Source organism: Mytilus californianus, unplaced genomic scaffold (assembly GCF_021869535.1).
Source record: "Mytilus californianus isolate M0D057914Y unplaced genomic scaffold, xbMytCali1.0.p SCAF_5, whole genome shotgun sequence".
In the NCBI taxonomy this organism is placed as follows: domain Eukaryota; kingdom Metazoa; phylum Mollusca; class Bivalvia; order Mytilida; family Mytilidae; genus Mytilus; species Mytilus californianus.
In genome coordinates, this window is record NW_026262701.1 from 85351124 (window position 1) to 85370921 (window position 19798).

General features: G+C 32.1%; 1 protein-coding gene across 3 annotated transcripts in view; it reads left to right on the forward strand.

Moving 5' to 3' along the window:
- Nucleotides 1–2098: 2098 nt before the first annotated feature.
- The window catches only part of LOC127701657 (protein spire homolog 1-like), a 78514-nt gene continuing 60814 nt past the window's right edge, over nucleotides 2099–19798 (forward strand). For all 3 annotated transcript variants that reach the window (XM_052205647.1, XM_052205648.1, XM_052205649.1), the window contains exon 1: nucleotides 2099–2456. In XM_052205647.1, the coding sequence (XP_052061607.1) occupies nucleotides 2162–2456 (295 nt within the window). In that variant the 5' untranslated portion in view covers nucleotides 2099–2161. The remainder of the gene's footprint in view (nucleotides 2457–19798) is intronic.

Consider the following 19798-nt stretch of genomic DNA (forward strand, 5'->3'; position numbering starts at 1 on the left):
TTTCAGAGAAATAATTTGCAAATTATGATTTATTTTACATGATTCATAATTAGTAGTCATATATTTGTGTAGATATATTTATCAGTGTTCATCTTTTGTTTATGTTTTACTAATTTCTGCACATTTTATTTGTACAATGCTATTGTCTTATAGTTGACAATACACTGTTATTACTGCTATTGTAATGATTTTTACAAATATATATATCAATAACAAATTAAGAATACCGAAAATGTGTGTTAATGCATGCGGAAGAATATCTCAAGAACGTTTTGCGGAAAAATATGAATGCCTACTCAAATCCAATCTATAAGAAAAATCGAATGATTACAGAAGAGTGTCCACCATGCACTTGCACTGCACTATTATTATAATAGTAGAATAGAATGATATACAAATGGATGAAAATCTTATATACATGTAACTGTTATATACAAATATTAATATAATATATAACAACAAACCAGAGTATACTGACTTGTATCACTACAATATAATAGTTATTACGGTAAGGTTGAATTCCCTATCATTTATTTATCATCCACGCACGAACTTGTCTCAGAAAAAAATATATCTAACGTCACAGTACCCAAATTGCACCGAGTACCCAAATTGTACCTATTTAGCAAAAATAGCAGCGGAAATCTTACAAGTTTTCCTAGAGACTAAACAATTTTATTTCTATGATTTGACACTAAGCACGTCTTTCAACATAGGTAAATATATTTAGAAATACACAAAACGTTCACAGTATATATCAACATATGAAGTGTTTCCTGGAAGAAGTAAAAATGTATGGAAACGTCGCCATGCAACGTCCACAAAAAGTCATCTTTTAAAAATTGGCAAATAAAATATGTTACAAGCATTCATTTCTTAAAAAATGAACAATAAGCATGGACTAATGTCAAATTGTTCAAAATATTTGAAGAAATAAAACAAATGATCTGTTATTCGACTTTTAAGGAAGTGAATTTAAGCATGAATGCAATTTGGGTACTCCTCATTACAGAACCATGGATCGTTTGCAGATTAGACGGATTCGAAAAATGGCTCTAGAAACTTTTAAGATTATAAATAATATAGCTCCTGTGTGCTTACAAAATTTGGTGAGTGTCAAAAAATCTAAGTATTCTTTCAGGTATGTAAATATTCTGGATGTTCCACAGGTAAAGTCAACCCGTTACGGTAAAAAATCTTTCAAATTTGCTGCCGCTACTTTATAGAACAGCCTTCCAAACCATTTCAGGACTGAAAATAGTTTTTCACATTTTAAAAGTCTTGTTCAGTCCTGGAACGGTTTGGAATGTCGCTGTTCTGCTTGCAGATAATTCTTGAGATGTTTATTATTTATGTTGCTTTTGGTTGCTCTGGTCTAGCATGTTTTATTTCATTTTAAATGTGTTGCTAAATTTTTATTGCATGCTATGTAAGTGAGATTTAACTTCGTATAACAGGTTGTTTTATATGTCAAATTAGACTGTTTTTATGTTATGTATATCTTTTTATATTCGGTCAAAAGCTCCTTAGAGCTTGTGTTGTGTCTTTTAACTTATGCCGAATCAAAATAAAGTTTTCTTATCTTATCTTATCTTATCGTTTGGAGGTCTGTTCAAACCCATTTTTCTATGATTCAATATGGATTCAAAATTAAATTGGTGGAACCATATAGTAAATAACAATACATCTACAAAATAAAAACATAATGGAAACTTTTGTCTAGATCATAAAAAAACGTAGGTGAAAAAATGTCAAAATAGGTGCAATTTGGGTACCCTCACGTTATGTACCTCAAGTTAGCCTCACTTTCAGGTATAGAGATGTGATTTTTTTTCTGAGACAAGTGTTTGTGACCATCCACAAGAACTTGCGGTCAGCCGATGTTCATTACTTCAGTACTTTGATATCATTAAAAAAGGGGGGATTTAATTAACGTTAACAATGAAGTTTTACTTTAACTAATTGACGTTTGTGCAACCCAGTCTAGGTAATAACTGGCAAATCGTACTTAAAGTACTGTGCGGGCTTTTATTTTCTAAGTGTTTTTAAATATTTTAGAGTTATCTCCCATGAAGTAAATAGTAAATATCGATATTAACCAAGATGAGTGCGATCAAAGCGTGACATGTTTTCGAAACGACCGGATAGATAAAATGGGATTATGGCGAATACGAGCCAAAATGAGAACAGTGAAATATCAATAGATTCTTTATCATTAGAGGATATATTAGTAGCTTTTAACAATGCTGTCAATGAGGAACAGGCTTGGTCAGTGTGTTACCAATGTGCACAATTTTTTCAAAACTTCGAAAGTCAATCTCTGGATGATTGTCGTTTCAAGTATCACGAATTGTATAAATATGGAAAACGTGCGTTAAAATTTAATAAGGATGGTGCTGTGTTCATAGAATATTCAGAGATTAGTCGAGGTACTGGAAAGGGTCCTCCTGGAAAGTGTAAGTTTCTTTTAATGTGTTTCTAACATGTACATGTATGTCATGTATAATTATGAAACTATAAACACCAAGCAACCTCCAGGCGGCAGCAGATGCTGACCAACAAGCCTGAGAGATCTTTTGTGGTTTTTAAACATCCGATATTATGAGGTTGGTACATGCGAAATAAACCGAAAAATTCAATTGTCAATTTTAACTTCATAATTTTAGATATCACAATAAAATAATCCTATGTACATCGCTTCTTGACCTGACATGGTAACGATTCAGTACCATTATTCTAAATGAAGCATCACTGAGTAACTACTGGCAAACTTATAATATTCATGTTATTGCATTAAATCGTTTATATGTTGATATATTTAACATGTTTAAGTTAACAAGAACTAAATCAAAGCTACTAATCTACTTTTGTATGAAATATCGTGAAATAAAACATCAGAACTGAAGAAAATACAAGATTCTAGTGTAAATCTACTATTCATGTATTATAATTGTTAATAGCTCAAGGTTCATTTCCTACAAGAGGAGTGTATAATTGAAATTAAAATTTCAAATACAATTCTCTTAACATGAAGGTGGGCGATATTCATTCCTTATTGCATTTAGTTTGTTACCTGTATGAGAACAGATAACTTTATTCTTAAATGTACATATATTGAAAATGACAAATTAATATTTGCAACATTGTGAGTATTATTAAATGAACTTAATCGTAACCCTGTCAGGGAGAATACTGGACACAGGGTTACGTTATAGTATCTAAATGATTTTGAGCTAACATTAGCATCAAAGGGAGAAAGGAAAAAATTGTTTATCGTTGACAAATACTGTTAATCATGTAAATGATGATCTTCATTTTGGGTACTTCATTCCCACCGTCATGTACATGTATTGTACATATATCTAGAACAAATTTGATGAGAATTATGTTGTGGCAGTACCAAAATCAAATTGTATGAAACTCTGACACTTAAATATTTAAAAGTTGACACACAAAATACAAACTAGGTATCACTCTTGCTGGTGTTGTGTTAATCACTCGGAATTGAGGTGATTGCTGTTAATTGATGTTGATAGCACTTGAACATGATATTATTTACCACTGAGCTATATATTATACATTTTATAGTACTGTAGTATATTAAGTATTGTCTGATATTCTATAATGATACGTTCTGAGTAGTGCTGTAGGATTCTGATTGTAAACGATGCTGAATAAACATGTCTTCTCTAATGTATTTCGTTAAATCGGCCTGATACATATAAAGCATGAGCCATCAACACTACAATTGGCGACGAGGATAAAGAAGAAACATTGAACTTTAATGTGGTAAGCTGATTTTTGTGAAATGGCAGCTAAAATCGATTTAAATCCAGTTGGAAATTTCGATGTCAGTGGAGATAGACTCGGACAATCATGGACTCGGTGGCTGAGAAGTTTTGAACTTTATGCAACAGGAAAAGGTGTATCCGACAAGAAACAAAAGAAAGCATTATTATTACACTGTGCAGGACTCGATGTACAAGATATATACTTCACATTAACGGAGGAAGATGGTGACGACGATTTTGATAAAACGATCAAAACATTGAAGAAACATTTTGATGCCAAGGTAAATTTTTCAGTAGAACGTTATAATTTTAGAAGTATCAAACAAAATGAAACAGAAACAATAGATCAATACATCACAAGGTTGAAACAACAAGTAGTATTGTGTGATCATGCAGACCCCGACGCACAAGTAAGGGACCAGGTCATAGAAAAATGTCGTTCTAATAAATTACGTACTCGACTTCTTGAAAAGGGACCAGGTTTGACTTTAGATGATGTAAGAACAATTGCAAGAACTTTAGAAATGGCTGAAAAGCATTCTCGCGAAATGGAGGGTGCAAATGGTTATGGCAACAACCCATCAAGTAGTCACGGAAGTGTCAATAGAGTCAATCAAAGAAAACCAACACAATATGGACAGAACAAAACGAAAACAAAATCAGGATTAAAATGTTATCGGTGTGGGAGAGAGGGACACTTCGGTAAAGATCTATCTTGCCCAGCACAAGGTAAAACATGCAATAAATGTGGGAAAAGTGGTCATTTTGGAATCGTGTGTAAAACGAAACAAGGAGGGCAACAAAATCAAAGAAGATATGGTAAATATGGTCATAAAAGTGCAAAAGGTATTGTCAACTATGTGGAATCAGATGATGATGAATATGCATTTATTGTGAAAAATCAAAGTGATAAAAATGATGAAATTGAAATTAATGCTGGTGGCATAAATATGAAATGTGTAATTGATAGCGGTGCATCAGTAAATATAATTTCAAGTGCATTGTGGGAAAAATTGAAAATTCAGAAAATTGTGTGTAAATCTGAAAAATCAGAAAAGAAATTATATGCTTAGGGTAGTGAAACACCACTAGAGGTGTTAGGAAAATTCACATGTAAATTAAATGTCAAAGGTCAATCTGAAAGTGTAGAAGCTGAATTTTATGTTGTTAAAGGAAAAAGTGTATCATTGCTAGGTAAAGCAACAGCTATACAATTAGGTGTTTTGAAATTAGGAATATATTCAATAAACGAAGATATTAGAGGAAAATATAGTGATTGCTTTAAAGGAGTAGGCAAATTGGAAAATTTCAAATTAAAGTTGCACATAAATTCAAAAGTTGAGCCAGTTGCGCAAAGAATGTACAGGATACCGTTCACATTGAGGGAAAAAGTGGATAAAAAACTTGATGAATTAGAATCACAAGACATCATTGAGAGAGTAAATGACCAGACACCGTGGGTCAGTCCAGTTATTGTAGTTCCTAAACCTAATGGCGATATAAGGTTATGTGTTGACATGAGGGCAGCAAACAAGGCGATAGTACGCGAACGGCACCCGATACCAACTGTGGACGAAATATTGTACAAAATGAATGGCGGAGAATGGTTTAGTAAAATGGATTTGCGATATGGATTTCATCAATTGGAGCTTGAAGAAGGTTCACGTGAGATAACGACTTTTGTCACACACAGGGGACTTTACCGTTATAAACGTTTAATGTTCGGGATAAATGCCGCACCTGAGAAATACCAACAAGTTATATCTCAAGTATTTCATGATATTGAAGGTGTCCAGAACATATCAGATGACATTGTTGTATTTGGTCGCACAAAAGAAGAACATGACGAAAGACTTAATCTAGTTTTAGACAGAATCCGTCAGAAAAAGTTGACTCTAAATGGTGACAAATGTGAATTTGCTATGGACAAAATAACATTTATGGGTCATATCTTATCTAAAAATGGAATAGGACCGACACAAGAAAGGGTAAAGGATATGCTAAACGCAACAGAGCCGACAAATGGATCGGAAGTTAAGAGCTTTTTAGGTTTAGTTAACTATAGTGCAAGGTACATACCTAATCTTGCAACCATATCCGAACCACTTAGAAAATTGACAAAGAAGAATGAGGCCTTCCGATGGGGCAAAGAGCAACAAGAAAGTTTTGAAAAACTAAAATATTCACTCAGTGAAGGAGAAACTCTAGGATACTATAGACTAGATGCAGATAAAACTCAACTAATAACAGACGCAAGTAATGTAGGACTTGGTGCTGTGTTAGTGCAAGAGAATAAAGGAATGTCTCGAGTTATAAGTTATGCTAGTAGGGCGCTGTCTGAAACAGAAAAGAGATATTCAACAACAGAAAAAGAAGGATTAGCCGTTGTTTGGGCTTTTGAAAAGTATCACTTGTATTTGTACGGAATAGATTTAGAAATTATTACAGACCACAAAGCGTTAGAAAGTTTATATAACACAAAATGTATGAAAACTACTCAAAATGCAAGAATCCAACGATGGATGCTGAAACTTATGTCGTATAATTATCAAATAAAATATTTACCCGGAAAACAAAATATTGCAGATGCGCTGTCACGGCTGGTGGCAATTAACAAAACTGAATTCAAAGAAAGGAATGTCGCTGAAGAATTTGTAAGATTTTGCGCACAGGAAGGGACACCTAAAGCGTTAACAACCCAAGAGATCGAAAAGGAAGCAAAAGTGGACACAGAATTATCAGAAGTTAGAAATTGTCTTCAACAAGCTAAATGGAACCAGTCTGTTATGAGTGCTTATTACCCCGTAAAGAACGAACTGAGTGTAATAGGATATTTAGTAATGCGTGGAAGAAGAATTGTAATTCCAAAAACACTACAAGCTAAATGCTTGCAATTAGCTCATGAAGGACACTTAGGAATTGTAGGAACTAAACAGATGCTAAGAAGTAAGGTCTGGTGGCCGAACATGGATAAGGATGTAGAGAAATATGTTAAATCATGTCATGGATGTCAGATAACATCTCAATTTTCACATCCAGAACCGCTGGAACCGACAAAATTGCCTACAGGACCGTGGCAATACTTGGCTATTGATTTGCTAGGGCCGCTACCATCTGGACATTTTGTGTTTGTTGTAATAGACTATTACAGTCGCTATTATGAGAAGACATAATTAAAATTAAAATTATGAGATTGACATTACAAAAGACACTTCAAGCGAGAAAATGATAGATTCGCTTGAAAACATGTTTTTGCGTCATGGTTTACCACTGTCTATCCGTTCTGACAATGGACCGCAATTTACGTCAAAACTATTTAAGCAATACTTGGAGGATATTGATGTGAAACATGTTAGAAACACACCATTATACCCAGCCGCGAATGGTGAAGTGGAACGTCAGAATAGATCTTTAATGAAAAGGATCAGGATCGCTCAGGCAGATGCAATGGACTGGAAACGAGAACTAAGAAAGTATATAATGGCGTACAGGACAAAACCGCATAGTGTGACTGGAGTTTCACCGTCTGAACTCTTATTCAAACGTAAGATAAGGACAAAGTTACCCGAAATATATTGCGAAGAAGATGTCACGACACTTGACGAAGAAATGAGAGACAGAGACATGTACGCGAAACACAAGAACAAAATGTACATTGACGAGAAAAGAAACGCACATGAAAGTGACTTGAAAACTGGAGACAGTGTTTTAGTTAAACAACAATATACGAACAAAATGACAACTCCGTTTATTTCAACACCTTACAAACTTGTTGAGAAAATTGGTAATCAATGTGTTGTACAATCACCCGAAGGTGTACAATACCGTCGAAACACGACTCATGTAAAGAAATACAATGATCGAACTGTGTCAAATGAAAAGGACAATGACTGTGTTATGTTAGATGATCCGATCGAAACACCCAAACCGATTTCAGACGAAGCTGGTGATGTAACAAGACGTCCAGTGAGAGAGAGAAAAATGCCATCAAAATTTAATGACTATATTGTTTCATAATTTAGTTACATGTAGGATAGTATGATTTGATATAGACAGTTAAAGTTTTAGATTAGTAGGATTTGATATAGACAGTAAAAGTTTTAGATTAGTGATTGTAAGTTTTGAAAAGATAATAATTCTAATAAGAATTTTCATTTTTGTTTTTTGATATTTTTGAAAGTAGTTATTCTAGTCAAAGATAAAGAATATTCAGTCAGTTTTATTTTCTAGTCAGTTAATAGTTATTTTCATTCTAAAGAAAGAGAAGAGTGTAGTATATTAAGTATTGTCTGATATTCTATAATGATACGTTCTGAGTAGTGCTGTGGCTGTTCTGTACGATCTGTGACTGTATGAAAAGTACCCGTTGGGTACCAGGGATTCTGATTGTAAACGATGCTGAATAAACATGTCTTCTCTAATGTATTTCGTTAAATCGGCCTGATACATATAAAGCATGAGCCATCAACACTACAAGTACCAATGTCATGAATGGAATAATTAATGTTATTATATAGATATCAATAGAGATAGAGATCACCTGAAATCTCCAGCATTCTTTGTCAAAAATCACCACCAAGCTTAATTAAGAGTGATTTTATCTGAATTATTCTATTTGTACAATGTACCATGTACATGCATGTACTACAGTAATCTAAATGGAATTCTTAAACAAGTTGGGCACAATGTGCCAAATCGCCAATTGGGCTATACATGTACATATGTTCATTCCAAAAATATGTAACAATCCCTTAACTGAGTAACAAATGTCATGAATGTGTAAGTTGTTAGTGCTAAAATGAAAAATATTGAGTTGAATCTTTTTACTTAAACTGGTGGAAATTTATATAAATTTTAACAATCCCACAAAACTGGATTTAGTACATGTAGTTGCTTATTATAACATCATGTACATGTACAGAGTAAATACAACAATGTGTATTGTGCAGTGTTTCTTAAAGAAAAGTAAAAAGACTTTGATTAATCAAAATCAATATATTATATAGCTTAACTTTGTTATCCTGTATTATGTATATCAGGATATATCCAGGTTTATTAGTAAACACAAGGTACAATATTTAATTATAATGTACAAGAAAGTATTCACCAAATTTAAACATCTTGCAATAAGTTCCTTTTCAGTAAAAAAAAAGACATTGGAGAAAATGAAGGCAAAGAAAAGATAAAGAAGTACAGAACAGTATTTTGAGTTTAACATGTTTAATAATGAAACTGTCAGACAATGAAGATTTTTATGCAGAAAAAAATCTTCTGTTAAAACACAATATACATTTTTATGTATGGCCTACGATAGTAAGGGGCATTATGTTTTCTGGTCTGTGTGTCCATCCATTGGTTCCGCCATACATTTAGTAATACACAAGTAAGGTAAAAGTTAAGTTTAAAGGAGATATATATAGTTTACCATAATAAAAAGGTTGTGGTTTCATCAACTTGAAACTTAGTACACTTGTTCATTTTTATATGATATTTAAAAATATATGCTAAATTTAAGGGTTTCAATCCAGATTTTGCAGTTCACTGAATATGGAAATGTAATAGTGTAAGCTGGGTATGGTGTCCTATGGACAAATATTCTTGTTTGTACAGATCTGTCTATTACCTTCACTTACAGATCCTGCATTAATAGATGTGCATGTTCAGTGTGATTTTACAAACTCTCTCTACGCGAATGGCAAAAAATCTGTCTTGCATTTGATCAGTGTTTTTTTGCTATTTGTGCAAAAGGTTTAGGTTTGAAAATCAGTCATATAAAAAGTTTTAACTTTCTCTGTATTGTTGATTTTCAGTGATTTCCATTCATGTAAGAAATCTCATATGTCATTAAAGAAATAGAAAGTCACCATTAGACAACAGCTCTATTGAAGTATGAAATGTAAATCATTTTCTCAATGAAATCTGACAATACCTGTTAACCTGACAATACTATGCCTGACCTCACAATTATACTATACACCTATCATGTTGATTTGATTAATATTGTATTGTCTATAGTACATGGATCATGATTATACATGTAGCACACAGGGTTTTCACTAAGGCATGTCCACGAGTCCTGTCTAGACTCATCATTTTCAAAACTGGTGAGTCCAAATGTTGTATCAACTTAGTCTGAGCCCAAATGTTGTATCAACTTAGTCTGAGCCCAAATACCATCATTTTATGAAAAAAAAAATTAAAATTAATCAAAACTTGATGTCATTTCCTTGCTCTATTTTGTCATGGTACTGAAATAATAAATGATATAACAATATAATTTCATCTTTTCACTGTTGGAATTACCTGGACTCATCTTCAAAAATCCTTCGTTAGAACCCTGTAATACATATGCATGTATCATGATTTAATATAGCACATGATACAGTACAACTTACAATTCTAAATAAAACAGGGTATTCTATGTACACTTTGGGTACCTTGATGACATTTTTTCAGATTGTATTAATATCTGACAGTATTGTTATAGTAAATTATTGTTGGTAGCGTTAGGATTGATTAAAGGCATTCTTTTTCAACATGACTGGTGTCACATGTGGAGCAGGATATGCTGTATCCTTAATACTGAGCACCTGAGATCAACCCTGGTCATTGGTGGGGATTGTGTTTCTCAATCTTTGTAGTGTCAATGTCTTGTAGACTTCTGTTTGTCTTCTTCTTGTTTTTTTTCCATGGTGTTTGTGCTCAGCGTTTGGATACATGTTGACTGTAAATTATAATCTATTGTCATCAATCAACCTTTTTCAAAATCCTGGATCCGCACATGGATATAACTTACAATGAATTTACAAAAGCATAGCCTCTTCAAATATATTGTTCACTCATTGATCAGGTTCTTCAGAAAAATTATGGATCTTTAGACTGACCTAACTTACAACCACTAAGATTGTTTTAAAAGTGTCTAGTCAATACAAGGTGCAAAAATGTGTAGGTGGCAAGTCTGGATTTTTCTCTTGGTAATTGGTGCCTGGATAATAGACAGTCACCAGTATTTTGAACATTAGTTTATAATATAACTGTTTATGTCTAAATCTTAAAGATAATTTAACTTCAATTTCCAAATCTTTCAAGTATAGGTCTATTAAGTTTTTTACAGTCAATTTGAATTTGTTTATTTAAATAATCGTGTAAAAAGTTAGCATTTGAAGATTTTATGACTTTTTTTTTTATTGGCAATGAATAAAAAACTATTAAAAATATTTTCGACTGATCAAAGATTCTGAAATGTGTATATTTTAACTTAATGGGGGGAAATTATAAGTTTTACAGTGAATGATTTGTGCAATGGGCTGACTAAACTTTAATTTAATTTTGAACGCTAAGGTCAATGTTTATTTTACGTATTATAATTTAAGTTAGAGAATAAAGGAGTCATAGATAAAAATAGTTTGGAATTTTAAGACCTGCCATTCCTTCATTGGTGTTATTTATTATTTAAATATATATGTTTGAACATTATTATATTTCCTGTTCAGTATATGAATATGAACTATAAATACATTTGTTTTACATATTGGGCAGTTTTTGGTTATTTATTTTAACATGGTTTACATGTAAAATTATTCAGGAATAGTTTGGTGATGTAAATTTGTATATATGCATACATTTTATTTTACTACATTGTAATTATATGCACATACCGTGCTTACAAATTTTTACATATCCACTTTTACTTATACATGTATCTCCTTTTAATTTAACCATATCAAGTCAATTAATACATGTAATATTGTTTAACTTTTTGAATTGCACACTATCAATAATTAATAAATATTTGTTGTGCCAAACAACACCTTTATTTTATCCTTTTCTATAATTTGTGAACTATTGAAGGTTTCAATTCTGAAGTTTAGAACTTTAAATGAAAAATACAAATACATGTAATATTAATTCTGGTTATTTCTTTAAAGGAGACGGTTTTATGAAATCTTTCTAGGATTTGGTTAGGTTTTAACTATGTGGTGATAATTGAACTATGGGGTTCAAAGAGTTCCCTATTGTTTGAAAGTGAAATAAACTGTAAATATTTGTGTTTATTTTTATCCTATAAATACACTTGACACATTCTTTATATAGTAATTTGTAAACTCTTGTCTTTGATTGATTTAAGACCATGATACTAATCCTGGGGCAATTGTTTCCCCATAAGGTTTTAGACTTTTATGTTTATATTTGATTGGGAATTATGTTATTTGAGACCCCTTTCTATTGTATTTGGTGATATACTTGTGAAAACATTATGCTATGTTATCTTATAATTTGTCTGATTGTGATATTTTAAATCTTTTTGTGTTTTCACCTTTTTTTTTTACTTTTCATGTAAATATCTAAAGGTATATAAAAATTAACCAAGATTCATTATGCTTTGTTTAGGGATAGGCATAATTACTGTGCATTTATCATATTTTAAAAAATGGTCAATGATAAATATTCTGTTGTTTTAAAACATGATGTCACAATATCTATTTATGGAATGTTCATTGATACTTTGAAAGACATATATCTTGTTAGAAATTCCAGATTGAACAATTATATTAAATTTCCTCATAGTTTGTACATTTTTAGCCTTTTTGTTTGTGTTATTCAATTTGTATGATTATTCTAAAAAAAAGGAGTGACATTTGTATTATTTTGTAACAATGCAATGTACTTTAATGTTTGAGAAATTTTATATTTATTTTAAAGAAATGCTTGTACATTTTCCATATATCATATATATACACGATGAACACGATTTAAGGAAAACCAAAAGTTTTAGTCGAACTTTTTAAAAGCAATAATGATCTATGTATTTAAATTGTACCATTTATGAAATTAATCAATTAGTGTTACTGGTATATAAAATAGATATTAACCTCCATGCCAAGGTCACCAATCTTTAGAGCATATTCAGGATGACGGATGAGTGTAAGCAGCCAATTCAAATAGATATGAAATGAATATGAACCCTGATTAAAAATGGACTAATACCGTTTATGTAAGCCTCATTTTTTGTCGAGCCTGCGACTTTTGTCTTAAAAGCTTTATATTTTCCTAGGTAGAAGACCTGGATGCTTCATACTTTGTATATAGATGCCTTATATTATGAAGTTTCGTCTGTCATATGTTCATTGTCCTTGACCTCATTTATCATGGTTCAGTGACTACTTGAAAAAAAAGTTAAGGTTTTTTGTTATGTTAATTTCTCTCTTATTATGAGTAATGGGATAACTATATTTAATATGTGCGTACCTTGCAAGGTCCTCATGCCCGTCAGACAGTTTTCATCTGACCTCGACCTCATTTCATGGATCAGTGAACAAGGTTAAGTTTTCGTGGTCAAGTCCATATATCAGATACTATAAGCAATAGGTCTTCTATATTTGGTGTATGGAATGATTGTAAGGTGTACATGTCCAACTGTCAGGTGTCATCTGACCTTGACCTCATTTTCATGGTTCAATGGTTAAAGTTAAGTTTTTATACGACCGCAAAAAATTTTTGCGGTCGTATATTGGTATGACGTTGGCGTCGTCGTTGTCGTCCGGCGTCGTCCGACGTCGTCCGAAGACACATTGGTTTTCGCACTCTAACTTTAGTTTAAGTGAATGGATGTCTATGAAATTTTACCATAAGGTTCAATACCACAAAAGGAAGGTTGGGATTGATTTTGGGGGTTATGGTACCAACAGTTAAGGAATTAGGGGCCAAAAAGGGGCCAAAAATAAGCATTTTTGTAACTTCCAGACATAACTTGTGTGTTAGTGTATGGATCTCTCTGACATTGTACCACAAGGTTCCATATCACAAAGGAAAAGCTGGAATTGAGTTTGGGGGTAATTGCCTCAAAACGTTTAGGAATAAGGGGCCAAAAAGGGGCCAAAAAACACATTTTTCTAGTTTCCAGACAATAACTTGTGTTCAAGTGTATGGATCTCTCTGAAATTGTACTGCAAGGTACCATACCACTAAGGGAAGGCTGGGATTGAGTTTGGGGGTGATGAATCATAAGGGGGTTCAAAAAATTTGGGGGGGGGGGATTTTTTTTTTTTTTCCTTTTTTTTTTTCTTTTAAAATTTTCCATTTTAAGTTGGTTATTTCTGTTTTATATTTAAAAGCAAATAATAATGATATGGTAGGAGATACACACCAAACAGGATGTGTAAATTATTATATAATAAGTATTGTGCAATAGCAAGAAATTTTCAATTGCACAGTATTGCACAATAGCAAGAAATCTTCAATTAAACAGTATTGCGCAATAGCAAGAAATCTTCAATTGCACAGTATTGTGCAATAGCAAGAAATATCCAATAGCACAATATTGCGCAATAGCAAGAAATTGTCAATTGTACAGTATTGCGCAATAGCAAGAAATATTCAATTGCACAGTATTGTGCAAAAGAAGATACTTCGTATAAATTGCTTATTTCTTGACCAATTTCAAGGGGGTTTTATTCTTGAATTCTTGGGGTTCTTTAATATGCTGATTCTAACCGTGTATTAAGTTTTTGGATTTTGGGCCCCGTTTTTAAATTGGTCCACATTGAGGTCCAAAGGGTCCAAAATTAAACTTTGTTTGATTTCATCAAAAATTGAATTATTGGGGTTCTTTGATATGCAGAATCTAACCGTGTATTTAGATTCTTAATTTTTGGTTCCGTTTTCAAATTGGTCTACATTAAGGTCCAAAGGGTCCAAAATTAAACTAAGTTTGATTTTAACAAAAATTGAATTCTTATAATTAGGGTTCTTTGATATGCTGAATCTAAACATGTATTTAGATTTTTATACGACCGCAAAAAAATTTTGAGGTCGTATATTGGTATAACGTTGGCGTCGTCGTCGTCGTCGTCGTCCGGCGTCGTCGTCCGAATACACAATGGTTTTCGCACTCTAACTTTAGTTTAAGTGAATGGATCTCTATGAAATTTTACCATAAGGTTCAATACCACAATAGGAAGGTGGGGATTGATTTTGGGGGTTATGGTACCAACAGTTAAGGAATTAGGGGCCAAAAAGGGGCCGAAAATAAGCATTTTTGTAACTTCCAGACATAACTTGTGTGTTAGCATATGGATCTCTTTGACATTGTACCACAAGATTCCATATCACAAAGGGTCAATGCTGGGATTGATTTTGGGGTTAATTGCCTCAAAATTTTAGGAATAAGGGGCCAAAAGGGGGCAAAAAACAAGCATTTTTCTAGTTTCATGACAATAACTTGTGTGTAAGTGTATGGATCTTTCTGAAATTTTACTACAAGGTTCCATTTCACAAAGGGAAAGCTGGAATTGAGTGTTGTGGTAATTGCCCAAAACGTTTAGTAATAAGGGGCCTAAAAAGGGGTTTAAAATAAGCATTTTTTAGTTTCTAGACAATAACTTGTGTTCAAGTGTATGGATCTCTCTAAAATTGTATTACAAGGTACCATACCACAAAGGCAAGGCTGTTATTGAGCTTGGTTTGGGGGGAAAGGGGGGTGGGGGTGATGAATCATAAGGGGGGCGGGGGTCAAAAAAGGGGTAATTTTTTTTTTTCCTTTTTTTTTTGTTTAAAATTTACATTTTAAGTTAGTTATTTTTTATCACGAAGAGAAAGTAGGAATTGAGTTTTGGGGTTAATTGCTCAAACATTTATGAATAAGGGGCCAAATATTGGTCGAAAATAAGGGGTGGTTATGACTCTAATGTTTAAGGAATAAGGGGAAAAAAGGTTAAAAAACAAGGGTTTCCATTTTAATAGACAAATAATTGAGTAAAGAACATTATTTAAAAGCAGTGTAAGGTTGGTAATTCAAACTCATTTAAATATCTCATCTACACTGCTTTTAAATTATGTAAATTGGAAATTTGCCAATAACTTTATTGTTAATAAATGCATTGGAAATTTGCCAACAATTTTAGTGTAATAAACTTCATTGGAAATGTGCCAATATAAAATTTTGCTGATGAAGGTTTTTTGTTTACCTTTAGCCTTGACTATGAAGTCATTTTCTATTTTTATAGCCTTATGATGTAGTTGAATTATTTAATACTTTTATGATGTGTTTAAATGGGGTTTTATCATGTTTATGGTTGCAAATTTATTGTTTTAGTATAATAAACTCCATTTAAAATTTGCCAATAAAAAAAATTTTTGTTTATTTTTAGCTATGATTATGATGTCATTTTCTATTTTACTTTTATGGTTGCAAAGAAATTTTTATTTTTAGATATTACTGTTAAATGATGCTGATTAAGGTTTTTGCTATGTTTAGCCATGACTATGATGTCATTTTCTATTTTAATATCTGTTATGATGTATTTAAATGGGCTTTTATGGTTACAAAGGAATTTTATTTTTAGATATTACTATAAAATGTTGCTGATGCTGATTAAGGATTTTGTTTATTTTTAGCCATGACTATGATGTCATTTTCTATTTTAATACCTTTATGATGTAATTTCCATTTTTAGATATTACTGTTAAATGATGCTGATTAAGGGTTTTTTGCTATGTTTAGCCATGACTATGATGTCATTTTCTATTTTAATATCTTTATGATGTATTTAAATGGGCTTTTATGGTTACAAAGGAATTTTATTTTTAGATATTACTTTAAATGTTGCTGATTAAGGATTTTTGTTTATTTTTAGCCATGACTATGATGTCACTTTCTATTTTAATACCTTTATGATGTATTTAAATGGGCTCCCATGTATTTAGATTTTTGATTATTTATCCATGTTACCAAATTGGTCCACATTGAACAAAAACGGTCCAAATTTCAACTTTATTACATTACATCAAACATTGAATTCTACATATTCTTTGATATATTGAAATTAACAAACAATTTAGTTTATGGATATTCCACCATAATAGGTAAATTAAATTTTTTCCAGTTCTTACACCACATTCATCCTGTGTCAGAAACCTATGCTGTGTCAAATATTTAATGACAATCCAAAGTCATAGCTGTATCAAGCTTGAATTTTGTGTCCATACTTGCCCCAACTGTTCAGGGTTCGACCTCTGCGGTCGTATCAAGCTGCGCCCCAGCGAAGCATTTTATTGATTATGGGCCCAGTTTTCAAGTTGGTCCAAATCGGGGTCCAAAATTAAACTTTGTTTGATTTCAACAAAAATTGAATATATGGGGTTCTTTGATATGCTGAATCTAACCATGTATTTAGATTTTTGATTTTTGGGCCCCATTATCAACTTTGTCCACATTGAGGTCAAAAGGGTCCAAAATTAAACTTTGTTTGATTTCATCAAAAATTGAATTCTTGGGGTTCTTTGATATGCTGAATCTAACCATGTATTTAGATTTTGGATATTGGACCATAATAGGTGAATGTCCAATTTAAAATTTTTAAGTTCTAAGACCACATTCATTCTGTGTCAGAAACCTATGCTGTGTCAAATATTTAATCACAATCCAAATTCAGAGCTGTATCAAGCTTGAATGTTGTGTCCATACTTGCCCCAACTGTTCAGGGTTGACCTCTGCGGTCGTATCAAGCTGCGCCCTGCGGAGCATTTTATTGTGTTTTGTCTTTGCCGTAGCGGAGGGGGCATTAAGTTTTACCCTTGTCTGTCTGTATGTACGTCCGTACATGTACATCCCAAAATTGGTGTCCATTCTCTAACTTTAGTTTGCCTCAACCAAATGTTTTGAAACTTATACACAATGCTTATTACCACAAAACACAGATCAAGTTTGAATTTTGGTGGCGTCACTGTAACCGTTTTAGAGTTATGCCCCTTTACAAATGGAAAAATTGCTGATTTTTTCGTTTCCGTTCTCTTACTTTAGTTTGCCTCAACCAAATGTTATGAAACTTACACACAATGCTTATTACCACAAAACACAGATCAAGTTTGAATTTTGGTGGCGTCATTTTTACCGTTCTAGAGTTATGTCCCTTTACAAATGGAAAAATTGCTAAATTTTTCGTTTCTGTTCTCTCACTTAAGTTTGCCTCAACTAAATGTTATGAAACTTATACACAATGCTTATTACCACAAAACATAGATCAAGTACAAATTTGGGTAGCATCACTTTTACATTTCTTGAGTTATGTCTCTTTATAACGTAAAATGCAAGCGGGGGCATCATCTGTGTCCCATGGACATATTCCCCATTTATTTCCAATAGAGGACCCATTATGGGCATAATCAGTACAGTGATTTTTTTTTTATATTAAACAATATGTAAATGCAGTGTTGCCAGAATTTATTTTGTCTCTGTTTTGCATTATTGTGAAAGGATGATGATCATTGTAAAAAAATAAAATTTGAACAAATTATGTTAGATGTGTATAAAGGTACAGTTTTCACCCTGTTCACTTTCATATTTTATATTTGTGCAACTATTTAAGGTATGGATGTGTCTGTATAATATTTAAACTTCATGAAGACTACTACAACATGCTTGAAATAAAACATTTGTACCATTTTGTCATTAATGTGTTTTAAACTTGTAATGGAGGCTTTGAAGTATATTTTTATGTTAAGAAGATCGGAGTAATACATAATTTTGGTTATAAGTGGACGATAATAGACAGAATTGTCAACACGATCTGTGTGACATTTGTAAAACATGCATTGATACATCTTTTTGTTTCAATAATACAATGTATGCACTTAAAGGACAGCGATTGAAGCTTCTTCACCTTTTGTATTTAGAACATTTCATTGACCATGTATGAAAAGTTTTGTTAATGTTGATATATTTTGATTATTCATTTTTGTTTAAGTAGTTTAGAAGATATAAGCAAGGATTTATATAGTATACTACTGTAAATTCAGAAATTATTGCGATGTTTATATTATTGCAAAAATGCGACAGGGTTATAATTGCAATAATTTAAACTCGCATTTTGAAATTTTTTATATGAATTAAACAGGATTTTCTCAATATCGCTAAAATTAAAATCGTATTTTAGTCTAAAATGACAAAATCGCAATAATAAATGCACGCAATAATTTCTGAATTTACAGTATACAAATCCTTACAACAAACAAGTCTAAATTGAAAACAACGTTCAAACCTATGATTGCGTTGGATAAAAACCGCAATTTTTATACATGTGCATGCAAAACAAATTTCTTGGCAGAGGGGTCTCAATACAGCACAAACAACATTTTCCAAAAGACCAAAAAAGTGAAAAAGTATATTTTAACATAACGCATTTGTCTAGCAGGTCGAACAACGGATGTTCTTAAACCCTGCTGACTGCCAAGGCGATTGCCAATTAAAGGGATCACCAGATGTAACAAAATGGATCTTAATTATTAATTTAATACCAAACAGAAAACAAAAAACATGCGGAAAAGATGGTATACCGCAAACATGAGGTGCAAAAATTGGTACACCATATCCGGATTTCGACAATTAATGTCTCTTCAGTGATGTTAGAAATCGAAACGTATATCCTTGATATAAGACAATTAAGCATATTTTGTACTGGTCTTGCCTCAGTCTCCCTATTTAAGAGGTCACAATAGATATTATCTACACAGTTAGTAGTCCATATTTCAGACCATTTAATAATGACATGGATGAAATTGACAGTTATTGACCAGCACCTTATTGTCCTTAGGATGTTAACATAAGTGACCATTACATGATTACACATATACTACCTCAATTATCTGATTGTAATCAAATTCTTTGATGTGATAATTGTGTATTCATACATGTCACATCTGAATTCACATGAGACCTTGAATTTTCAGGTAGCATGAATATATTACAACTCCTGCTGTGATGAATATGTAATTCATAAGGACAAGACTATAATAATATTCAGATTTATTGAACCTGTTGAACATGTTTATTTTGTGTAATTGTATGTAAGCATTCTCACAATCAGCTCACAGGTGACCTAAGCTGTCAAATCTGTAATTTTTATGTTTAATTGAATTTTAACTTTTTCCTTATGCTTTTATAAGATATTTATTGATTCTGTAATTCTGTAGACTTAAGGATGGTTTTAACTTCAGGTTAATACACATTT